A 26390-nucleotide genomic window follows, 5' to 3' on the forward strand; every position below is an offset into this window, starting at 1 on the left:
GATGCTCTTTTTATTTAATGAAACAGCAGTTGATAGCCTTATTTTGTACCCTGTCTTGCCTGAGTTACTCCTGGGATGGGGATGGGGTTGTTGGTGGGGAGTATCCTGTTACTAAAGGGGCTATCAACTGCGAAAAGGACTTTGTGTTAAAAAAAAAAATTTTCCCTTTTTTGAGGATCCCGTTGCTAGACACTGTTTTTCAAAAATGTGATCCTTGGATCACTTTCTTTAGAACCACCTGGCTGGATCCATAGTAAAAATGCACATTTTTGGGCTAGTCTCTAGACCTGTGAATCCTAGTGGAAGGGCTGAGGGTTTACCGGTGTTAATCAGCAAATCCCCCTGTGATTCTTTTGCAGTTAGCTCATTCCTGGACTTTTCAGGAACTTAGTACTCAGAAAAACTATAGACGACAGCAATTTTTCTGTTTAGATGGGGAGATAGAAAAAGACATGAAGGAGGCGATGAGAGTATAATGGTTAAAAGGTAACATCAGTTGAGCACAGATTAATTTGAGGGAATTAAGTGTTAAGAATCTGAATTCTGTAAGAAGATACAGTTAACAAAAAGCATTGGAAAGGTCCATTAAAAAAAAGCAGAAAAGGACAGTTTATATAACAAACACCTATATTTGCACCACCCAACATGAACAAATGCATCGGAATGTCATGTGTTCTTTAGCTCTTTCTTTCTCTCTCTTTTAAAAAATGTATATATTTTCAAATGGTTTGGCTTTGTTTTTTTTTTTGTGAGACAAGGTCTCGCACTGTTCCACAGTCCAGAGTACAGTAGAGTGATCACAGCTCACTGCAGCCTCGAACTCCTGGCTCAAGTGATCCTCCCACCTTGGCCTCCCAAAATGCTGGGATTACAGGCATGAGCCACAGTGCCCAGCCTTTTTGAGGCAAAATCTCACTCTGTTGCTTAGGCTGGAATTCAGTGATGCATTCATAGCTCACTGCAGCTTCAAACTTCTGGGCTCAAGTGATCCTCTCGCCTTGGCCTCCCAAAGTGCTGGGATTACAGACATGAGCTACCACACCCAGCCTTTAGTCCTCTTTTTAGATAGCATATATAGTGTAACTTTATGCCAAGCACTTTTCTAAGCACTTGATGTATTAGCTCATTTAATTCTCACAATAAGCTCATAAATTAGGTAATGATCTTTCCCTTTTTACAGATAAGAACACACTAAGGCACAGAGAGATTATAGTGTCACCCAACTAGGTGGTGGAAATGAGCTCCAATCCAGCATCTTGTCTGTGCTCTTAACCATTGTGTTAAACTACAGTCAAACTGTAGAGTGGAGTCCCCTCCTACCTCTGAGGCAACTATGGCCATAACAATAAATGTTTCTGCATTTTAGAACATATTGTTTCGTGTAGCATTTTAAAAGTTTTTAGAAATGGTAAAATATGGCTGGGCATGGTGGCTCTTGCTTATAATCCCAGCACTTTGGGAGGCCAAGGCAGGAGGATAGCTTGAGCCCAGGAATGCGAGACCAGCCTAGGCAATATAGCAAGACCTCATCTCTATTAAAGAAAAAAAGAAAAAGAAATGATATAATATAGATGTATTTGTGTGCATTTTTTACTCTTATTTTTGAATTTGATCTGTATTCATATATGTAGATGAACATTTATTTCTAATTGCTGTAATTTTTTTCTTTTTTTTTTCTCAACTTCTGCATGATGGTCATTTGAAAGTTTTTCATCATGTAACAGTTTATTGACATATTTTCCTACTGATAGATACTTATGTTTCCAATTTTTGCTATTAATTTCAAAGTTAGTATCTTTGCACATGTCTCTTTTGCACGTGTTTCTTTAAGATTTATCTATGGAAGTGTAGTCACTGGGTCATACCTAGTCTGTTAGCTTTCTTCACTTGACTACCGGACATTTTTCTTTAAACTCCATTAAATTGCTTTTGTTGTTAACTCTTGTTTCATATAGTTCCATGGTTTACCAGAGCAACCACAAAGTAGTTATTAAACATGTTGACCTAAACTAGTATCTCCATAAAAACTTTCCAGGCCAGGCATGGTGGCTCACGCCTGTAATCCCAGCCCTTTGGGAGGCCGAGGCAGGCAGATCACGAGGTCAGGAGTTCAAGACCAGCCTGGCCAACATGGTGAAACCCCGTCTCTACTAAAAATACAAAAATTTGCTGGGCGTGGTGGCGGGTACCTGTAATCTCAGCTACTCCGGAGGCTGAGGCAGGAGAATTGCTTGAACCCAGGAGGCAGAGCTTGCAGTGAGCCGAGATGGCACCACTGCACTCCAGCCTAGGCTACAGAGCAAAACTCCATCTAAAAAAAAAAAACGAAAAGAAAAACTTTCCAATGGCCGTTTCCTGTTTTCAAAACTTAAAGAATAAACACGTTTTTAAAACTAATTTATTGATGAGAAGTGACCTTATTATAGATTAAGAGGTGGCATTATATCTGTATCATACTTCCATTAGGTGGCTTTTTACCTTTCTGAGAAGATTTAAGGATAACTCTGAGGAACTAAGGACTAGATATTTCTGTCATTGGTTGGTTGTTTATATTCAGGTAACAGTGTGTCAATTTCAGGATAGGTCTTGGTGCCTATGGATTGAATTAGATGTAACTTGTATCCAGTCATTCCATAGGCTGCAGTCATCGGTTGCTCCAGATATGAATTTGAAGTTATTCCGGAACAATGATGTTTTATATGAAACTTTGCCCAGAATGAACCTGGGTTCCTAGAATGATGTGAAAGATCATTTGCCCTTGACTCTAATGCAGAGGTTAATTGTACTTTAATTTTACTTGGATTATCTGCTGCAGAAATTCCTTTTTTGCATGCCTGGATTGTGAGTTTTGGTCAGTTACAGTTGAGCAGAATCACAGAAGCAGAATCACAGAATTCAACTGTTTGAACTCACAAGGTTAAGCCTTAGGAATTTCTTTGGGTAAAGGATGCCATGGAAAGGACAAGATAGCTAGCAGTTCAGAATGCAGTTTTGCGTGTATAAACTGTTGACAAGAAGATGTTAATAATGATTGCACTATAATCCACATCCCTCATGTTACCCAACATTTTTTATCCTTGTTCTTATGATTGCATCTGTATACAGCTTCTTTCCTTAACCAAACTATAAGCTCTTCCAGGACAGGTGATTATCTTTGGCTGTGTCACACACTGGGTACTTAATTACTTACTTACTTGATGGAAGTATAATGTGTCCCCACTATGACCAGATGTTATTTGTAGTTTATGGTACAAACAGAAAATAGTCTGAAACTTCCCTTAGTCTCTATTGTTTGAGTTTTTGAAACAAATCAATAATAATTTACATAATAAAGAGGGTGAAAAGCCACCTCAGTGAGAGGAAATACTTAACTTTCAACTCATAACAAATGAATACTACTATCCAGAATATGCATAACGAGTGTAACTGTTAACCTATTAATAAGAAAAGAACAGCCAGCACAAAAGAAAAAGAGACAACTTCCAGAGACACTTTATTAATTCAAATAGCCAATAAACATGGAAAGCTGTTCAACTTTATTAGTAATCAGGGAGTGCAAATTAAAATTACTATTAGATGTTATTTACACTCTCACCAGATTGATAAAAGTTAAGTTCCATGGTACATAAGAACAACAGATCTCATACACTGTTGGTGAGGGGTGTAAATGAGGGACAACCACTTTTGAAAATACTTTGACATTATTTACTGAAGTTGAAAGAACATATACCATATGAGCCAGCAGTTCCTGGGTGTATAAGCAGAGAGGCTAGCTATAATGTATATCAGAAGTCACAACAGCATTGCTTATAATATCAGAAAAAGTAGAAATAACTCAAATATTTATTAACATAAGAATGGGCCAGGCGCAGTGGCTCATCCTATAATCCCAGCGCTTTGGGAGGCCGAGGTGGGTGGATCACCTGAGGTCAGGAGTTCGAGACGAGCCTGGCCAACGTGATGAAACCCCGTCTCTACTAAAAATATAAAAATTAGCCAAGTGTAGTGGTGGGTGCCTGTAATCCCAGCTACTCGGGAGGCTGAGGCAGAAGAATTGCTTGAACCCAGGAGATGGAGGTTGCAGTGAGCTGACATGATGCCACTACACTCCTGCCTGGGCGACAGAGTGAGGCTCAGTCTCAAAAAAAAAAAAAAAAAGAATGGATAAGTTATAAAAGAAATAGTCATGAAAATAAACTGGCTGCATGCAATAACATGGATAACTCTTAAAATGTAAGGTTGAGTGAAAGAAGCATGACAAAAGATTTAGTTCAGTATGATTTCATTTCCATAAAGATAGACAAAATTTTATATACCTACGTAACAAACCTGCGTGTTCTTGCACATGTATCCCAGAACTTAAAGTAAAATTAAAGTAATTAAGGAGCAAGGACAAGAGTGAAGCTTTTATTTCAAATAAAGTTAGCTTCCATCACTTTAAAAAAAAATTTAATATTTAGGAATTTGCATATCGATAGTAAACCTATAAACAAAATTGAAGGCCTATTTCTTAAAATGGTAGGATAAGTTATCTCTAAAGCATAGGAAGGGTTGCTGTTATAACCAGGAAGGGGTAGGTACATGGGGCACTACAGGAATGCTAGCAGTATTGTTTTTTAAACTTACCTGGATGGTGGCTATATGGGTGTTGCTCACCTGTTTATTAAATCTATTTACTAATTATTTATATATATTTCTGTATATATATGTATACTGCATAGTATATGTTGTATTCCATCAAGAAGTATTTAAAATGCTACTTAGACCCCTTAGTGCCACAAATATTCAAGTATTAAAAAATAGTATCTTGCAATGATTAGGTACTTAATAAATTTTCACATACTATAGAATTGTGCATATATATGCACTATATATAGTAAATATATATTTGCTATCTATAAACTAATTATATATAAATATATATTTAATATATAAATTTTCACTTATCAATAATTTAAAAATACACCCTAATCATTCTTACATTTATGTTTACTTTTAGTTACTTACCTCATATTCTTGGATGATGTTGACCCATAGATAAAATCTAAGATTTTTAGTAAATGTAATTTAATTGAAAGGAAGGGAGACAAACTCAGTCTTCCCACCTCTGTCTCCCAGGTACCCTAAAAGTTATTGCACAATGGATTGCTTTGCTTGAGCACCCAAAATTAGGGAAGCTGTATTATCACCACTGGAATTGGCATGCATTTATGTGTATGTGTGTTACAGTATAACCACTGAGGAATGTTCAAGGGTTATTCGTCTTTATTTTGTTTGCAAAAATTAATTTATACTGCAGTTTCTGCATTTTTACTGTTTATTTTTCTTTAGTTAGAACGTGATTTTCTTTGTATCCTGGAAATGCCTTACACAATATCTATTCAATAAATGTTATTGAATGAGTGTAAGTAACATAATTTAGCTTTGTCTCAGAGTTTTTAAACAGTCATAACATGCCTAATTTTAAAAAGAAAATACTTCTTTTTTTTGTTTGTTTTTAAGAGAGTATTTTGCTCTGTCACCCACGCTGGAGTGCTGCGGCATGATCTTAGCTCATTGCAACCTCCGCCTCCCAAGTTCAAGTGATTCTCCTGCCTCAGCCGTCAGAGTAGCTGGGATTACAGATGTGCATCACCACACCTGGCTAATTTTTATTTTATTTAATTAATTAATTAATTTATTTTTGAGACAGAGTCTTGCTCTGTCGCCCAGGCTAGAGTACAGTGGCACGATCTTGGCTCACTGCAGCCTCCGCCTCCTGTGTTCAAGTGATTCTCCTGCCACAGCCTCCTGAGTAGCTGTGATTATAGGCACCTGCCATCATGCTCGGCCAATTTTTGTATTTTTAGTAGAGACTGGGTTTCACCATGTTGGCCAGGCTGGCCTTGAACTCCTGACCTCAGGTGATCCACCCACCTCGGCCTCCCAGAGTGCTGGGATTACAGGCGTAGGCCACTGTGCCTGGCCTAATTTTTGTATTTTTAGTAGAGATGGGGTTTTACCATGTTTGCCAGGCTTGTCCCGAACTCCTGGCCTCAGGTGATCTGCCCGCCTTGGCCTCTCAACTGCTGGTATTACAGGTGTGAGCCACTGCGCCTGGCTAAAAATATCTCATTTTTTAGTCCTGTGAGTATTTTCATCTCAAAACTCTGTCAAAAGCAGTATTCTGGCTGTTACAGTTGAGAGGGAAAGTAGAATTTTAAAGCCCTTGAACTCATCTAATACCGTAGAATTTGGGACACAGAAAGGCTTACATTTAGGATATGCAAGGAAAAGATATCTTTAATGAAATTGTCTTTCTTGGATTAAGACAACTTTAAATTGGTTTTTCTGTTCGTGTATTTACTCAAAAACTTAAATGGTATTGGAAATGAAAAAGAATGAGCCTTAAATGTACATTTTAGAAAGAAAAATGGGTTTGAGTTTCTACAACCTCTCTCAGGCAGCACTTTATATTTTCTCGTTTATTCTTATTCTTTACCAGAATGTGAATTTTTGGGTACAATATGAAATAAAAATGTTCAGTGCCTTGCCTGAAATTATATTAAGGGATAAATAGCTAGTTAAGTAAAGAAAAAAGTAATAGAAAATTTTCTTAAGATTTTTTCCTTTTAGTTTGCTTTTCTCTGAATCATTTCATTCTAGACTTTTATCATTTCCTGCTAAGTTGTAATGCTACCTGTCTTCTCCTTAGTCTCTAGCTCATCTAAATTTTATTCTGTTATTGCCACACAAATTATTCTCAAATTCCACTTTGGGCTGGGCGCGGTGGCTCACGGCTGTAATCCTAGCACTTTGGGAGGCTGAGGCGGGCAGATCACAAGATCAGGAGATCGAGACCATCCTGGCTAGCACGGTGAAACCCTGTCTCTACTAAAAATACAAAAAATTAGCCGGATGTGGTGGCATGGGCCTGTAGTCCCAGCTACTCAGGAGGCTGAGGCAGGAGAATCACTTGAACCTGGGAGGTGGAGGTTACAGTGAGCTGAGATCGCGCCACTGCACTCCAGTCTGGGCGACAGAACGAAACTCCATCTCAAAAAAAAAAAAAAAAAAAAAAAATCCACTTTGATCATATTATTCCCTTGTTCAGGATTCTGTTCAAGTTTTATCAAATTCAAGTTATTTTATGTTACATTGAGATCTTCTAATCTAACACCAGTCTTTTATTTGTTTGTTTGTTTTTGAGAAGGAGTCTCATTCTGTCGCTCAGGCTAGAGTACAGTGGCACAATCTCGGTTCACTGCAACCTCCACCTCATGGGTTCAAGCTATTCTCCTGCCTCAGCCTCCCGGATAGCTGGTACTACAGGCTGCCGCCACAACGCCTGGCTAATTTTTGTATTTTTATTAGAGACAGGGTTCCACCATGTTGGCCAGGCTGGTCTTGAACTCCTGACCTCAGGTGATCCGCCTGTCTTGGCCTTTCAAAGTTCTGGGATTGTAGACATGAGCCACTGCATCTGGCTCAGTCTTTTATTTGGTATAGTTTTTCTCAGTCCGTCACCATGCCTTATCTGTTTGAGCTTTGCTGACCTATGCACTGTCATGATTTCTTATTTTCCTTTGTTCACACTTTCCCCACTACTTTGCTTACCCTTTCCTTTTGTCTTTATCTTACCTATTTCTAATCTTATTTCAGTGACTCGTTCTAATTACTCCCTTACATAGGCCTCTTAGTTCTATGTAACATTTGCAGTTAATGCTTCCTTGTTTGGTTTCATATGAATTAATTTAATCTCCCCCATAATAAATTCTTTGAAGGCATCTTTATATCCTGTAATTGCCATAATGCAGGGCTGGAAATAACCTTTGGTAGGTTGATTGCCACCCCCCATTATTTACATTTAATATTTAAAATACTCAAAGAATATATATGTTACAAAGCATAATTATAAAATCCTTGTTAGTGCTTCTCTGCTTCCTTCTCCCTACCTAGAGGTTACCACTGTTGTACATTTTGGGTCTTACTTCCTTGCCTTTTTTTGAGACAGGATTTCACTGTGTCACCCAGGCTGGAGTGCAGTGGCAAAATTATAACTCATTATAGCCTCAATCTCCCAGGCTCAGGTGATCCTTCTGCCTCAGCCTCCTGAATAGCTGAGACTATAGACACATGCTACTACACCTAATTTTTTTGATTTTTAGTAGAGATGAAGTCTGCCTGTGTTGCCCAGGCTGGTCTTAAACTCCTGAGCTCAAGTGATCCTCCTGCCTCAGCCTTTCAAAGTGCTGGGATTACAAGTGTGAGCCACCATGCCCGGTCATCCTTGCCTGTTTAAAAGCAGTTTTTCACATATGTATCACTAAAAAGTTCAGCTTTGAGGTGCATAAAAATGGATTCATATAGCATGTAATTCTTTGGAACTTGCTTTTTCTTAATGACATATTTTTAAGATTGATGGATGTTGTTGCTTTTGGCTGTACTTGATTCCTTTCACTGTGGTATTATATTTCATTGAGTGAACATGGCCGTTTATCCAACTTGTACAGATATTTGGGTTGTTGGCAATTTTTTGCTATTATAAGTATTGCTTCAATGAACATTCTTATGAGTTTCCAGGTACACATGTGCAGAATTTCTCTACAGTTTATTCTGATAAGTAGAATTTCTGTGCATGGGGATACAACTATTTTATTTTTCAGGCTAATGCTTTGTTTTTTTTCTGAAGCACCCTGCCCCTATCAGCTGGGTCATTCATATGCTGACATCATAAAAAGGTCATTATATATTATAACATATAACTTATATAAGTTTGAGGGAGATATATCTCACACAGCAGCATGAAAACCCAATCATTATATTTATGAACCATAAAGGATCTCTGAAGTCCTTTTGGTTTAATGTAATTTGTTCATGGTCTCCCATAAGGGCAGGTTTTTCTGTTTTGGCTCATTGCAAATCTCCACCTAGAATTACACTTGACTCATGTAATAAGTTCTTGCTACGTATTTGATGAGTGAATGAAGTGCATTTCAAATGTATTATACCACTGTATACTTTCATTAACAGTAGACTTATTATTATCAGCCTTCTTAACTTTTTCCCCCAGTCTAGTACTTTCCTAGTTTGGTCTTAATTTGTGTTTTCCTGATGATTGATAAGGTTGAGCAACTTTTTGGGTTTTTTGGTTTTTTTCTTTTTTTTTTGGTGGTTGTTGCTGTTTTATAAAAAGGTATTTTTATTTGCTGTGGTAGGTGGATGGAGAGCTAGAAGCTCTGATGGAAAATGGTGAGGGTCTTTCTGATAAAAACCAGGTGCTCAGCTTATCCCGGCTAATGGTTAGAATTGAAACTTTGGAGCAGAAACTTACCTGTCTGGAACTCATACAGGTGAACACTTTAATGTTTATTTTTTATTTCTGGTTTTGGGGTGGGAATGAATGAAGATGAATGAAGAAGGAATAATTCTGATAAGAGTTAGTCTTATTTATTTATTTGTTTGTTTGTTTAGATGGAGTCTTGTTCTGTCATCCAGGCTGGAGTGCAGTGGTGCAGTCTCAGTTCACTGTAACTTCTGTGTCCTGGGTGCAAGCAATTCTCCTGACCCAGCGTCCTGAGTAGCTGGGATTACAGGCACCCGCCACCACGCCCAGCTGATTTTTGTATTTTCTTATTAGAGATGGGGTTTCACCATGTTGGCCAGGCTGGTGTCAAAATCCTGACCTCAGATGATCCACCCGTCTCAGCCTCCCAGAATGCTGGGATTACAGGCGTGAGCCACCATGGCTGGCCAATCTTACTTTTTTAATGGATATGTGAATTGTGTATTACTTTTAAAGCTTGTACCATATTATTTAAAATGGCTGAAAGGTTCAGTATCATTTAATCTATTAGTACAGGGATCCCCATTCCCCAGGCCATGGGCTGGTTAGGAATGGGGCCACACAGGAGGAGGTGAGTGAGCATTACTGCCTGAGTTCCACCTGCTGTCAGATTAGCAGCGGCATTCGATTCTCATAGGAGCGTGAACCCTATTGTGAATTGCACATGAGAGAGATCTAGGTTGTACACTCCTTATGAGAATCTAATGCCTGATGATTTGAGGTGGAACAGTTTCATCCTGAATCCATCCCCCACCCAGTTTGTTGAAAAATTGTCTTCCATGAAAGTGGTTCCTGGTGCCAGAAAGGTTGGGGACCATGGCATTAATAGACCTGGTTTGCTTTCTGTCTATATTCAAAGAATGTGGTGGCTTTTTTTTTTTTTTTTGTGGTAATTCATCACACTTGCCATAGCCTTTTACCCTCCAGTTATTAGCATCCCAAAGCCATTTGTACTACATGATCTCCAAGCACGAAATTTTAACGGTACCCTTTTTTACACCAGTTTATTAAGTATGCCACAAGATGTTAGATAACACAAAATGATTTTTTTTTTTTTTTAGGGTCTTGCTTTGTTGCCCAGGCTGGAATGCAGTTGTGCAATCATAGCTCACTGCAGCCTTGGAACTCCTGGGCTCAAGTGATCCTCCTGCCTCAGTTGCCTGAGTATCTAGGACTACAGGCACACACCACCACATCCAGCTAATTTTTACATTTATGTTTTTGTAGAGATAAGGGTCTTGCTATTTTGCCCAGGCTGGTCTTGAACTCCTGGCCTCAACCAGTCCCTCCCTCTTCCACCTTCCAAAGTGCTGGGATTTTAGTTATAAGCCACGGTTTAAAAAAACCGTAATGATTTAAAAAAAAAAAAACTTAACAGGAAAAAGAGGGCTTTTCAACAATCATCTGAAAGGGAGAGAAGAAAGAATTATTTAAGGACTAATTTTTATGGTTTTAGCTTTATTTAAAAAGTTAGATGCAATTTTTTCTTAGTTCTTCAGAATTTTCATTATAAATGACCTATTAATATTCATATAATTTTCTACGTTAGTAAAATCCCAGTTGACTGGCTGTATTTTGTGTATCAGAGAAGATTATAATCTGTTCAAAGCATTTGTTGTAGAGTTCTATTTAGGCTAATGAAAACAGTTTCTAGGTTTTTTTTTGTGAATTTAAGTGAACCCTATAATGTGTAATGTATACATGAACTCTCCTTGGGCTCTTTGTAATATTCTGGTATTGCCTCCCAATGCTCTGCATCCTGTCTCCCTTCCCCCATGAAAGAACACACACTCACAATCCTGCCTGAAGTCCTTTCTGGAACGTCATGGGCTGTCTTTGTTGTGGATCTGGATGGCAGAGCTAGGTGACGGCCGGGAAAGTAACCAGAAGCTTCAGGAAGAGGTCAGTTCACATTTAGCTTGCTTGTTTCTTAAAACCATTATATTGATTGCCTAGGTTGTGGGTATGTGATAATATCAGTAATTATGAATTTAGCACTGTATCATTGGTATTAAATAATCAAATAATTTTTTCATCTCAGTATCATTCCCTTAACGTATCTAACCGTACATACACCTTGTTAGTAGTTTGTCCCATGGTTTTCCTATAGTATCTTTTTAAAGTTGGTACTACATAGCAGGGAACTACAAGAGCAAGAAATAATAACAACAACATAGTTAAGTGAAAGATCCAGTTTGTTGTTAAAACAAGAGTTTTAAAAAGATGGGAAGTCATATAAAATTTGAACTGTGGGGTCTAAAGAATTGGTAAAGATCTGAATTCTACATAACAAGAGTATGAACATTTTGAGGAATCTTTTAAATAAGTGTTTTAAAAAATCTAAGTAAAGGTTCATTGGCAGCATTGTTAGTGGAGTTATGATGTCCTTACCTTTCTATGAAATTAATAGTATTTTCTAACTTTCTAATTTGTAATATAATCCCAAAGTCTTTTATTTAATAAAACACTTAAAAACAAACAAAAAGGAATGGGCAGATAAGTACTTGTTCTTGCCTCCTTCCTTCTCCCAGGAGATTTGGCTTGAGGAAATTGAGGAAGCCTTGGGGTTTCTGTGGAACTACATTGAGGAATACTTCAGAAAAAATTCTTGGATTTCAGAATGGGGGAGGTTGTCTAAGAATGAGGAGAGGATCTCTCTTTGCTAGATAGCTGTTTATCAAAAGCTGAAGAGATGTCTGCATTTTTGTGTGTACGACAGACATCATTTAAATATGTTGTTACATAGCTGCCAAGTCTATATCATAGACACTTAGTAAACTTTTTAAGAAAAGATACCCAGGATTGGTCCAGTAGTGTATATGTTTAAAAAGCTACCTAGGTTTAGGAACTACTGGTAGAGAATATTGATCAGTCCTATTTGATGTTGTGATTCTTGCTGATCAGTCTTATTAAAAGTTTTTCTTTCTTAAGGAAAACAATATTATGATTTTTAAATATGCTTGTGTTTACAGAGATGTAGGTCTTAATAAAGCAGTAGCAAAACTGCACTACTCTTGCAGAAATAATCTGAGTCCCATCCAGAGATTGAAAAAGTCAACTGTAGGCCAGGCGCTGTGGCTCAACGCCTGTAATCCCAGCACTTTGGGAGGCTGAGGCAGGCGGACCACCTAAGGTCAGGAGTTCAAGACCAGCCTGACCAACATGGAGAAACCCCGTCTCTACTAAAAAAAAAAAAAAAAAAAAGCTGTGCATGGTGGTACATCCCTGTAATCCTAGCTCCTCGGGAGGCTGAGGCAGGAGAATCACTTGAACCAGGGAGCCAGAGATTGCAGTGACCAAGATCACGTCATTGCACTCCAGCCTGGTAGCAAGAACGAAACTCTGTCTCAAAAAAAAAAACAAAGTCAACTGTAGCCAGGTGTGGCTCATGCCGGTAATCCTAGCATTTTGGGAGGCCGAGGTGGGTGGATCACTTGAGGTCAGGAGTTTGAGAGCAGCCTGGCCAACATGGTGAAACCCCATCTCTACTAAAAATACAAAAGATTAGCCAGGTGTGGCAGCGAGCGCCTGTACTTCCAGCTACTTGGGAGGCTGAGACAGGAGAATTGCTTGAACCCAGGAGGCAGAGGTTGCAGTGAGCCGAGATCATGCCATTGCGTTCCAGCCTCGGTGATAGAGTGAGACTCTGTCTCAAAAAAAAAAAAAAGTCAACTGTACAAAGTGATGTAATTTTTTTTTATATTTAATCAGATTATAAAGACTTTGGAACACTTGCCCATTCCTACTAAAAATATGTTGGAGGAAAGCAAAGTACTTCCAATTATTCAACGCTGGTCTCAGACTAAGACTGCTGTCCCTCCGTTGAGTGAAGGAGATGGGTATTCTAGTGAGAATACATCGCGTGCTCACACACCACTCAACACACCTGATCCTTCCACCAAGCTGAGCACAGAGGCTGACACAGACACTCCCAAGAAACTAATGTTTCGCAGACTGAAAATTATAAGCGAAAATAGCATGGACAGTGCAATCTCTGATGCAACCAGTGAGCTAGAAGGCAAGGATGGCAAAGAGGATCTTGATCAATTAGAAAATGTCCCTGTAGAGGAAGAGGAAGAATTGCAGTCACAACAGCTACTCCCGCAACAGCTGCCTGAATGCAAAGTTGATAGTGAAACCAATGTAGAAGCTAGTAAGCTACCTACATCTGAACCGGAAGCTGACGCTGAAATAGAGCCCAAAGAGAGCAATGGCACAAAACTAGAAGAACCTATTAATGAAGAAACACCATCCCAAGATGAAGAGGAGGGTGTGTCTGATGTGGAGAGTGAAAGGAGCCAAGAACAGCCAGATAAAACAGTGGATATAAGTGATTTGGCCACCAAACTCCTGGACAGTTGGAAAGACCTAAAGGTAAGGAAGCATCTTTTGTTCATTTCAACTTGAATTACTCAGGTTTAGAGTTCTACAAACCTAAGCAAAATTAACGACTTTTTTTAGCCATGCATATTTCTGAAAAATGGAATACTGTCTCTCTTACTGATTTATTTATAAGTGTCTCAAACATCCTCTAAACCATGGCAAGAGTCATATTAGCCAAACTAATATACAAATGTCTTCTTTTCTCTCACTTAGAAAAGTATATCACAATAGTGAGTTCAGTCATTTAAGTGCTCTTCACATTAAAAACAAAAATCCTTTGAGTAGCAAACTTAGGATTCTGTTTGTAATGAGAAAAAATTAGTGTTTAAATTTATTGGAAATCAGTTGTATTAATGGAAAATTAAAAATTAATTGGAAAACTAAGGTAATTTAGCAGCTTATTAAAAATGATTGAATGTAAATTTTTATTTTAGAAAAACAACTTTATGGAACTAGTTGGTATTCACTTCTATTATTGTTTCTGAAATGGGCCTGCTTTTAAATGCCTATTTCTTTGGACAAAAGAGGAAAAATAGATCTGGAACTCTTATGCCTATTACGTACATAATCTCTTGTTGAAGAATGTAGCAAGATGTGCAGGGTTTGCTTTGCAGAAAACCCAGACTGAGTCTTGGATAAACACAAGAATGAATAACAGGATAAACCTAGGAGAGGTGTGGTACATTTCATTTGTAAGTGATCTGGACTTGGGATCCACGTCTTGAGGACCCTGTGGGAACAGGTTACTTAACTAGCTTCTATTTTTCTGTTCCTCCTTTCTTCTGCCAGAGATGAAGCAACCAAATAAACCAGCAATCCTGACTCTTTGCAGCAAGATGAACACCTGAATCCTCCCTGCCCCTAATTATGATGACAAAGCTCACTCCATTAGATCCTGTGATTTGACCCAATGAAACTGGCCTTAAACACTGAGCAAAATGAGTAGTTGTTGGTTGTATACTATGCTTCCTCATTTGCTGTGTTGAGACCCTTCTTTAAGTATGTTGTGGTTTCAGCTCTTGTTTACCCATTTGAGCTCTTACTCATGTTACTTTCATCACTTACAATTCAGTATAAAGTCAGCCTTATTATGTCTTAGGAAATCAGGCCTTTCTCTAAATATAAAAGGAAGGGTTCGTAGTAAATTTATTTACGAAGTCAGTATGTGAACTGCAGGAATCAGAATTGCAGTTAATTGAAAGAAGTGCTGGGATAGTCGTTTGATAGATTTTTATTTAAGGCCTGCTTTGTGACAGTACAGGAGTCCCTAAAAGGAGTCCCTCTTGTGTTTGGAGGTTGCCAGTGGAGCCTGTAAAGAAGCTCAATTAAGAAGGTGGAGATGAAGACAAGTACACAAATGGACACAGAAAAGGCCTTTACAGCTGTAGTTTTATGGAAGGAGAATAAGTAGGGTTGTAGACCAGTAGTTTACTTTTGCCGGAGAAGTCTCTGGTTGACGTTATTTTTTAAAACTGCTAAGATGTAATCATTATAAAGCTGTCTTAAAATCTGGAAAAAGTAAATATTCTTGTTTCTTTGTATGATAGTGGGTTTCTGTAATTGTGATGGTATGAATTACTCTCTAGGATATACTTAACCCAATTAGATGTAACCATGGTAATTTAAACTCACACTCTGGTCGCACATTTGAGTCCTACAAAATTATTTCTTCCCCTTCTTCTTATCTTCCCCACTCCTATCTGAAACATCAAAGCAATTTTATAATATTATGTAGCTTGATGATCCTCTTGATTTGAGGTTTAAAACCTTATTTGTACTTAAAATATATCCTTCTTATCCTTCATACTTTGGATTTTTCCTGATTCTTAGTGTCAAGGGAGCCATTAAGTAAAATTCTCCTCTCTTCTTCAAACTTTAGTTTGCTCTGGAATCATTACCCATCTAGAATTGTATTACTGAGAAATGTTTTTACTTGACTGTGAACTGTGATGTTTTGTTACACATTGGTGCTGGGGTTCTTAATTCATCCATCATTCTAATTAACATTTACTATGGCTCTGATTTCAAAACTCTGATTATGGTGGTTCTTAAAAAAAAAACCAGACAAACATAGGTAGCATTTAACCAGAAGTCTGAAATCAGGAATCCATAATTTGAACATGTTTTAGAGAAACACATTGACTTGATGTGATTACTATATATCCATACGATCCCGGCATTGAAAGAGTTAACTACTTCTGTCTGACTTCCACCTATGTGTTCGAGTAGACACATTGGCTGAAAAGAAAATGTCTTATTCAACCAACCTTTATTAGGTACCTATTGTCAAACACTGTTAGTTGCTGATCTTTAATTCCAAGATCATACTAAAAAGCATTGGTCTAAGATTGTGGTTATATGGTTATGGCCATTTCGGGTCTCCCATAACATTGAGGGCCACCATAACATGGTGGACATGTGTTCCGCTTGGCTTTTCTACACACTGGATGGAGTGAAGAACAGAAAGGGATTGCTTCAGATTCCTTAATCTTGGTTTTGCTGTGATGGCAGACTATAGGAATCATCAGTAAATGAAAGAGGGTGGGAGGGAAGGGAATGAAGCTTCATGAATTACTCTTTGTCCTCCCAGATCTGATGATGATCCCCCTTGTAACTTGAACCATTTCCATCTAGCTTCTCAGGGCAGCAAGGAGCTTGTTAACATCACCAGCTGACCATGTGTCTCCTTTTCTCAACTCCATTTCCAACTTCGTGCTGAAGAAAAACGAGAACCTAGCGTGCATTCTGTGAAGAAACAGGAAGATGGTTGGGAAGTTGGATGATGCATGAAAAATATAATAGGTGAAAAGAGGACAGAGGTGGTTAACTCACTGGCGCCGGCGTTATTTTGGTGCGTCCATTGCCGACAATGGATGTCGTTCCGGGAAAATCCCTACTCCTGGCGAGAAAGGATTAAGTGAGCTACTTTTTCTATACCTATATACACAGGACCACTGCCTTGACTCCACAAGGCTTACACATTTTGACTCCTAAAGTAGACCTCAACCAGAAACATCACCTAGCACTTTGCCACTTGTGAGCATGTATTCGTTTTCATGTGAAAATTTACTAGGCTACATTTTCAGCAGGGATATGTGCATATATTTCTGTTTGCAAAAGAAATTGTTGCATATCACCCCTCATGCTGAAAATACACCCTAGACTTCATAGGGCAAAACAGCTGGTTACCAGTGGCGACTAAGTATAACTTGACTGGAATATCTTCATTCATTTGGATCATAAGAAGAGGAGGTAAGGTTCCTGTGAACGTGGCAATTTCATTTGCCATTAAACACTGAGAGATTGTAATGGTTAGTGATTCCAGAGCCTCTCTTATAAACACTTAGATTATAGGATGTGCATCTCTCCTTAGAATGAAGTCTGGGTATTTCCATTTGCATCTGGATTTAGATGATTTAGGGACAAAATTACCTACATGTGATAAGTTGAACTCTTCCTAATGACTACTCTTATTCTTCTCTTATTCCATCTTTATCTCAAGACATTATCTTTAATTCAGCAAATCAAGTATTTCCCTAGAAAGCTACGTATTAAAACTCTCTATGAAAAGTTAAAATAAAGCAGAGTTGCCTAAACTGAGAAGTTTTGAGTCACTGCTTGGAATTTCACTCCCTCACTAATATTGTATGTGAAATCTGCTGTGCAACATTTGAAAATGAAATTATGTGTCCTGGATTTCTGTGGTAATTTTCGAATTCTTACTAGAGTAAGATTATTCTGTATCCATAAGGATTAATATTACTTATCCTTTAACAAAATTAGAATTGCCCCTAAAGAATGCTGTTTTAGCTACAGCAACGTTGAAATTTTTAAATAAATGTCTCGTTTGGTAAAAGGCAAAAATGGTCTAAAATTTATTGGTCCATTTTTTAACCAAATACTTTCATCTAAATCAAGGGTTGGCCAAATCTGCCCCACTGTCTGTTTTTATAAATAAAATTTTCTTTGAAAACACAGCCACGTTCATTCGTTTATATATTGTCATCTGTGGCTGCTTTTGTACTACAGTGGTAGAGTTGAGTAGTTGTGACAAAGACTGGATGGCCCACAAAGCCTAAAATATTTACTGTCTTGTCCTTTACAGAAAAAGTTTGCCAACATCTGATCTAAAAGATAAAGTGCAGAATCTGGCTGCTCTAAACATTCTGGTTTTGAATGAAGTCATTTTCACTTTACTCTTTTGGGTGAGCTCTTAATTCTGTTTCCCTAAAGACGTAATGATCATGTTTCTATTGCTGCCCATGAAGTTAGTTTTTTTTAAAAAGTCTTGACGCTGTTCAGGAAGTGATTTGGATGTACAACTATCTTGAGAGGTGGGAGGGTGTATACATTATAGAATTTCCAAGCTAGAAGTGATCATTAAGGAATATTGTTATTCCCTTAGGACTGTGACCAAGTCAGAAACTTGAGACTGTTTTAGTATAGATGTAGGCAGTATAATTTAAGTCTTATAGTAACCATAACCATAATGAAAACACATACATTTTCCTTCCTAATATTTTAAACTTTTAATTATGATATAATTTCAGGCTTAATGAAAAACTGCAAGAATAATATTCTGTACATATTCTACATGTTACACACATTCTAGTGACAAGTCTAGAGAAAATTCAGTGAAAAATTCCTCTAAACTTTTCACTGAGATTCCCCAGTGTTAACATTTTACCTTATTTTTTTTTTTTTTATCGTTTTCTGTTTCTGAACTTTAAAAAAGTAAGTTACAGCAGAGGTGGGCAGATCATTTGAGCCCAGGAGTTCAAGACCATCCTGGGCAACAAAGCAAAACCCCGTCTCTACAAAAACTAAAAAATTAGCCAGGCATGGTGGCACACGCCTGTAGTCCCAGCCACTTGGGAGGCTGATGTGGGAGGATTGCTTGAGCCCAGGAGGTTGAGGCTGCAGTGATCCATGATGGTGTCACTGCATTCCAGCCTGGATGACAGAGTGAGATTTTGTCTAAAAAACAACAACAACAACAAAGTTACTAAGTTATAGATACGATGCCCCTGGATATTGTGTATTTCCTAAAACCAAGGATATTCTTCTGTGTAACTTTAGTGTACTTACCAAAATCAGCAAATTACAGTGATAAAATGCTATGATCTAATCAACAGACCTCTTTCAGATTTTGCCAGTTGTTCACATAATGGCCTTTATAGAAAAAAAAAAAAAAAAAAAAAGGCTGAGAATCTAATATGGGAGCAAGCATTACATTGAGTTGTATGTCTCCTTAGTATCCTTTACTCTGAAATAGTTCTTCAGTCTGCCTTTATTTTTTATAAAGTTCACATTTTAAAGTATTTTTGAATTTTTGTAGAATATCCCTCAGTTGGGTTTGTCTGAAACTTTCCTTTGTTGGATTCAGGTATACATTTTTTTGGTCAGGAATATTACAGTAGTGTTCTTCTCATGGTACTGAATTGTCCCATTACTAGCATTGTCAACTTTTATCACTCGATTAAGCCGTAGTCTGCCAGACTTTTCCAGTGTAAAGTTACGATTTTTCTCTTTATAATTAAAAAGCATCACATATGAGCAACTTTGGAAATATGTAAATATCCTATTTTTCATAAAGTGTATCCATTAGATTTAGCATCCAGTGATTTGCTTGAATTACTTACTGTGGTGGTTGCCAAATGGTGATTTTCTAATTCATTATTCCTTTTACTTTGTTTATTGGACATTCTTTTGTAAGCAAGAAGTTTACTTGTTCTCCTATTTGTTCATTCATTGATTTATGCTATTTTACTCGTAGATTCTTATTTTACCCAATAGATTATGATCCATTAACTTCATTATTTACTTGATGCCTTCATTGTCCCATATTTGGCCAGTAGAAGCCCTTTCATGTTGGCTTTTGTGTCATTTTGACATATCTCCATTATTTTCTTTTACCTTTTTGCTACAATATGCTGTTCCAGGCTCATCTTGTACTGTCCCTTCCCCAGCCCTGGAATTGGTCATTTCTTCAAGAATCTCTTGTTCCTTGTGTTGGGAAATGTTTTTGAAACCAGTATCTGGATTCTAGATGAAGTTGTCGATACTGGGACATTGTTTCTAGGACCTGTCAGCAGATTGTATAAAATATATGTGTGTGTGTGTATCAATTAACATGTATGTACACACAGTGTACTTCACCACTCTATTATCTATCATTTGTTTCCATCTGTTAATCTGACACCATACCCTCCATTGAATCTTTTGAGATTCCTTCTGTAACTCTCAGTTGTTCATTCTTCTTTTGCCTATCCCTTAAAAAGTTGTGTATTTCTTGGGGCACCTGAGATTTATTTTGTTCTACATGTTAAATAGGGCACAGCAGGCCGGGCGTGGTGGCTCATACTTGTAATCCCAGCACTTTGGGAGGCCGAGGCAGGTGGATCACCTGAGGTCAACAGTTCAAGACCAGCCTGGCCAACATGGTGAAACCCTGTCTCTACAAAAATACTAAAGTTAGCCGGGCATGATGGCAGTGCCTGTAATCCCAGCTACTCAAGAGGCTGAGGAGGGGGAATTGCTTGAACCCAGGAGGTAGAGGTTGCAGTGAGCTGAGATCGCACCATTTCGCTCCAGCCTGGGTGACACAGCGAGATTCTGTCTCTGAAAAATAAATGAGGCACAACATCCCTTCTTGGCCACTTTTAATTCAGGCTCCTGCCATTTCTTACTTACACTTTTACAACATTTATCCTTCTTGCTCTCATTCTTTTCCCCTTTCATGTTATCCTTCATTATGCTACAGTATTTTAAAAACACAAATGTGATTAACAGGAATCTCTAGTAACATCTCAGAGACTCCATTACTCTAAGAACAAAGCCTTTAGTGTATGATAGAGAAAGTAATTCCATGTCTGTCTAAACTTCTTGCCTAGCAGGCAGTTTCTCTTTACACACTCAGTGCATGAGGCACATCAGTCTTCTCATACATATTCACCTCTTCATGTCCTTGAACATACTATTCTCCTTGCTTGGAATTTTTTTTTTTTTTTTTTGAATGAGTTGCAGTTCATGCTTTGTCCTTTTCTGTACTTCTATACAACTGTAATAATCTTAACCGATTACTAAAACTTCTTGTGTAGATGCTTGTTTCCCCTCACTAGACCATGGAATTGCTTCCTTCAAAGGCATGAACAATTTTTTAATCTTTGTAGCAAGAGTTACTTTTATTATGGCATCTTGGGAGTAATGGTTATTATAAATTCTTAGTAGTAGTGAGTGACTACTATGTGCCCCCTATAATCTGTGCTACATTCAGTAGCTAGAGCAATCTTTCTGAAATATAAATCCTTCATCTCAGTTTCCTATTTAAAATTTTTAAATGGCTCACTATTACACTGTTAAAATTAAGTTCATTTTTCTTAACGTGGCTCGCATGCCTTGCATAGTCTGGTTTCCGTTTATTTCTGCAGTCTCCTCTCAAGCCATTCTAGACAGGCAGTAGACCTCTGCTGCTACTACTCACACACATACACTCTTTCCTGAAAACTCTTTTGTTTTGGATGTCTCTTCTCATTTAAATTTCTTCCTTTCCCCCCCCGCCCCCGAAAGTCTTTCCTGTTTCTCCAAGATAGAGTGTTTGTTTTGCCCTTTGTATAGGCTCTCACAACATCTTTTCCAATCAAAGGCAGATAACATTTTATAGTGGTACATTGAGTGAAGGAAGAGACTGCTTATGTCTTGGTCACTTGGGTCTTCCCAGTGTCCTGTGAAGAGCTTGGTAATGTAGTTTGACATTTCATAAATATGTGAATGAAAATATGAAGAAAGTCAATCTTTTTCTGTGGTACCTTCATACTTTCTTTCATACTGCTTCTCAAATCCCTAGAACATATTTTTTGTTTGATAGATGGTCAGAAAATATTTTCATTACCACATTGTAATCTTTTCAACCCTGTGAAGTTAAGTGGTGGTGTTTTTATCAGCTGTAAAATGGAATCAAACAGACTCATGAGGTTGTAACTTAGCTTTCAGCTGACAGTTGACTCATGTCTTCTGATTTAAATACTGTATTCTTCCACTCACTTTTCTGGTCCAAAAAATAACTATTTCTCTGTCTTTTCTAGGCAGTTCATGCAGTTGTGTTTCTTTGGCAAATACTTTTTAGATTCTTCTTTTTTTTTTTTTTTTTAGATGGAGTTTCGCTTTTGTTGCCCAGGCTGGAGTGCAATGGCACGATCTCGGCTCACTGCAACCTCTGCCTCCCGGGTTCAAGCGATTCTCCTGCCTCAGCCTCCGGAGTAGCTGGAATTACAGGCATGCACCACCACGCCCAGCTAATTTTTTTGTGTGTTTTTAGTAGAGACGGGGTTTCTCCATGTTGGTTAGGCTGGTCTCGAACTCCCGACCTCAGGTGATCCGCCCACCTCGGCTTCCCAAAGTGCTGGGATTATGGGCGTGAGCCACTGCGCCCGGCCTTTTTAGATCATTCTTAATCTGCTTCTGATTTAGAAACTATAATAAGTCTGAATTCATTCTAACATCATAGAAACCATTTTAGTGTTTTGTTCAAGTATCTTTTTTCCTTTAATACTGCAGAGATTTTTTTTTTTTTTTTTTTTTTTTTTTTTTTTTTAAGAGCTGGAGTCTCGCTCTGTCACCAGGCTGGAGTGCAGTGGCGCAATCTCAGCTCACTGCAAGCTCTGCCTCCCGGGTTCACGCCATTCTCCTGCCACAGCCTCTTGAGTAGCTGGAACTACAGGCACCTGCCACCATGCCCAGCTAATTTTTGTATTTTTAGTAGAGACGTGATTTCACCGTGTTAGCCAGGATGGTCTCAATCTCCTGACCTCGTGATCCACCTGCCTCAGCCTCCCAAAGTGTTGGGATTACAGGCGTGAGCCACCGTTCCCGGCCTATTGCAGAGATTTTTAATCTGTGATCCATAATTGAACTTCAGGAGATGTCTAGAACCTCTAAAATTACATGTAAGACTATAGCATTTCTGGGGTGAGGGTCCATAAATATGAGCAGTTTCTCTAACAGGGGCATGTATGTATTTGGGTTGAGAAAGAAATGAACTGTGGTTCAAAAAGTGTTTCTAGATGATTTGGGTATCAGGAGGGCTCCTACTCTTAGCTTGGTAGTGAAGGGTGGGTAAGGCTAGAAAAGAAGGTGGTTGGGGGACCAAGTTTAAATAGAGACAGTGAACTAGGAGGACTTTCTAGGTATGGCACTTACTGAAGAACAATATTTAGAAGTTGCCTTGTGAGTAGCTATGGTCTTCACCAAGCATACACCCATAATGCACAAGAGTCTTTGGTACTATGCCCAGGACTTTTTCAGAAGCATTTTATCTTTTCTTCTTCTTTTTTAGTTTTAAAAACATGCTATTTCTGCACATGAGGCAAAATATGAAAGACATACAGTGAAATGTTTCCTCCCTACCCTTGGCTTCCATCTGATTTCCTTGAGGCAATCAAGCAGTTCTTGTGTAGCTTTCCAGAGATAATTTATGCATATTATGCATATATTTTATTTTTTAAAATAAAACTGGCAGCATTATTCAGCTCCTTTTAAATATAATGTGAAGATTACTTGATATCGATTTATAAAGAATTTATTTTTCAGAACTGCATATTATTTTACTGTGTAGATATGTCATAATTTATTTAATCATTCTCTTATTATAGCCATTTAGGTTGATTGCTTTCTTTGCCTTAGCAGCAAGTAATTTTCACCTAAGTCATTTCACACATTCACACGTAGGAATATGCATGTTGGCTAAGTTACTAAAAATTAGTATTGTTGAGCTACAGTCTGTGTTGTAATTTTGATAAGCATTGCCGAATTGCTCTTCATAGTTAATTGTATCAGTTCAACTCTCCTTGGCAGTGTATATATGTAAGAACGAGAATTTCACCACCCCTGGCCAGCACAAGTACTGTCAAGTTTTATCTTGGTCAGACTGATAGGCAAAAATGGAATATTGCAGTTTTGATTTAATTTTTCTCATATGTATTAGGTATTGAACATCTTTCTGTTTGTATTTGCTACTTTAAGAACTTTGTTCGTATTCTTCACCCATTTTTATTAGTGGCTGAAAACTGCACAGATCTGGTTACCTTTCATTTCTTCGGAGCCCTACTATTCGAAGTTAGAGTGTTTCTTCAGGGGTTTAAAAGCATAAACAAAATTATTTCATTCCCCTTTTCCTCTTCGCCCTCTCACTCTTTCTTCCTCTTTCCCACCCATGTATGTGATTTTTATGTAACCCTCCAGACATGTATAGTATCTTCTAATCAAATCTCTTTGACCTACTTGAGCTTCCCCTCTACTCAGGTGCAGACTTGCTAGGTCATAATCCTTCTGTTTTCCCTTTGGCCCTCGTAGCCTTATTGCTCAGTAGTATTTCATATTTCTTTAATTCTGGAAAATTTATCTGCTTAATTTTGTAAAATATTTTCTTCTTTCCTAGAATGCCTTTTACCTGAAGTTGGCACCTGAACTTGTAGGCTCCATAGTTTTGCTTTTCTATTTTCTTTTTATCCATTCCTGCTGCATTTTGTCTGTTCTTTTAGCTATGAAAGTGGCAGTTTGCTCACAGTATTTTTTTTTTTTTTTTTTTTTTGAGGTGGAATGTCACTCTGTTACCCAGGCTAGAGTGCAGTGGTGCTATCTTAGCTCACTGGAACCTCAAACTCCGGGGCACAAGAGCTCCACCTGCCTCAGCCTCCTGAGTGGCTGGGACTATAGCCATGGGCTGCCATGCCCAGCTAATTTTTTCATTTTTCTTTTTTTTCTTTCTTTCTTTCTTTCTTTCTTTTTTTTTTTTTTTGAGACGGAGTCTCGCTGTGTCACCCAGGCTGGAGTGCAGTGGCAAGATCTCGGCTCACTGCAAGCTCTGCCTCCCAGGGTCATACCATTCTCCTGCCTCACCCTCCCGAGTAGCTGAGACTACAGATGCCTGCCACCGTGCACAGCTAATTTCTTGTATTTTTTAGTAGAGACAGGGTTTCGCCGTGTTAGCCAGGATGGTCTGGTCTGAATCTCCTGACCTCACGGTCCGCCTGCCTCAGCCTCCCAAAGTGCTGGGATTACAGGCTTGAGCCACTGTGCCCGGTCCTAAATTTTTTCATTTTTCTAGAGACGAGGTCTTGCTATATTGCCCGGGCTCCTGGGCTCAAGCGATCCACCTGCCTTGGCCTCCCAAAGTGTTGGGATCACAGGTGTGAGCCACTGCACCCAGCCTTGCTCGCAGTCTTCTTTTCTCTTTCTCAGTACTGCTGTCATTTAGGAAAACATTTAGGAAAAAAGGTTTTGTTGGCTTATACGAGATTTGATCTGTACTTGTTAACAGGGAATAACTAAATCTAGTCTTAGTTTTCAAAAATAAATCTGTTGTTATAGAACAGATAATCTGATCTCTATATAACAAAAGGTGGAAATCTTACTCTTGTAAATTATTTTGTTCTTTTTTTTGAGATGGAGTCTCGCTGCGTCACCCAGGCTGAAGTGCAGTGGCATGATCTCAGCTCACTGCAAGCTCTGCCTCCCGGATTCACGCCATTCTCCTGCCTCAGCCTCCTGAGTAGCTGGGACTACAGGCGCCCGCCACCACGCCTGTCTAATTTTTTGTATTTTTGGTAGAGACAGGGTTTCACCGTGTTAGCCAGGATGGTCTCGATCTCCTGACCTCGTGATCTGCCCGCCTTGGCCTCCCAAAGTGCTGGGATTACAGGCGTGGGCCACTGCGCCCTGTCAATTATTTTGTTCTTATAAGTGTTGTTTAGCTCAGGAACAGTCTAAACCAGTGGTAACTTTTTTCTTGTCAGAAAAAGATTTCTTATAAATTATTTAATAATTTTGTTTTAATCCTGTTTCTACAGTATATTTTTAGAGTTTATTTGGGATGTATTAATGAAGTGCTGCATTGCTTCCAATGAGTACTTTTTGAGCCTGTCGTAAGAAAACGTTGTAAAGTAAGCCATGTGACCTGGTAGTAGTAGGTAACTTGTTCAAGTGTTTATTAATAGAAAACATACTATATGGAACATACTATTTCAAGTTAAAGACTTTCTACCTTTTACTTTTATTTGCTTATTTTTTTCTTGTATGTTTTGTGTCTGGGCAATCTCTAGTAGTATCACTATATGTTATTGTTTCTTAAATATCCCCAAATTGTGATCTTTTGCTTTAGCCTGTTTCCTGAATTTCAGACGTATATCACTCTGACCCTGGAAACACAAAATGTTTTGGGCTGTAGGTGAGGCCTTTAAATTCCAAGGATAAAAGCGATTGATGGTATAGTGATAAAAAGCATAGGGTATATGCAGTATTTTGAATTTATGTAGCACTGTGTAGGTGATTTCTATAAATTAGAAGTAGAATTTCACTTGTTGGTCCATTCAGAAAGGAATTGAGTGTTGATTATGTGCCAGACACTGTTCGTGGTGCTAGAGATACAGCAAAGAATAAGACAGTATGGGCCCATAATAATTATAGCTTGAGTGTGTATGAATTGTGTGTGTTAGTTGAGATTTGCACCTAGACGCTAAAGAAATAAGAGGACAATATGTAAAAAATATCAGATGGAGTGTGGAAGCAGATTCTTTTAGGTCTGTCTGAGGGCAACATCAGTCCTAGAACCTAACTTACAGAATATCAAACCTGCCAGGCATAGTGGCACGCACCTGTAGGCCAGCTACTTGGGAAGCTGAGATCG

General features: G+C 38.3%; 1 protein-coding gene and 1 pseudogene across 4 annotated transcripts in view; one reads left to right on the forward strand and one right to left on the reverse strand.

Moving 5' to 3' along the window:
- SETD2 (SET domain containing 2, histone lysine methyltransferase) overlaps window positions 1-26390 on the forward strand; it is a 149966-nt gene that overhangs the window by 68957 nt on the left and 54619 nt on the right. For 2 of the 4 annotated variants that reach the window (XM_032161749.2, XM_032161750.2), the window contains exons 10-12: window positions 9198-9332; window positions 11108-11227; window positions 13037-13699. In XM_032161749.2, the coding sequence (XP_032017640.1) occupies window positions 9198-9332; window positions 11108-11227; window positions 13037-13699 (918 nt within the window). Of the gene's footprint in view, window positions 1-9197; window positions 9333-11107; window positions 11228-13036; window positions 13700-16342; window positions 16511-26390 lie in introns of those variants that run through there. The other 2 variants (XM_058442474.1, XM_032161751.2) reach the window with 2 other exon arrangements.
- Window positions 8683-8822, reverse strand: LOC116474056 (small nucleolar RNA U13; annotated as a pseudogene).

The sequence above is a fragment of the Hylobates moloch genome, unplaced genomic scaffold (assembly GCF_009828535.3).
Source record: "Hylobates moloch isolate HMO894 unplaced genomic scaffold, HMol_V3 SCAFFOLD_8, whole genome shotgun sequence".
NCBI lineage: Eukaryota > Metazoa > Chordata > Mammalia > Primates > Hylobatidae > Hylobates > Hylobates moloch.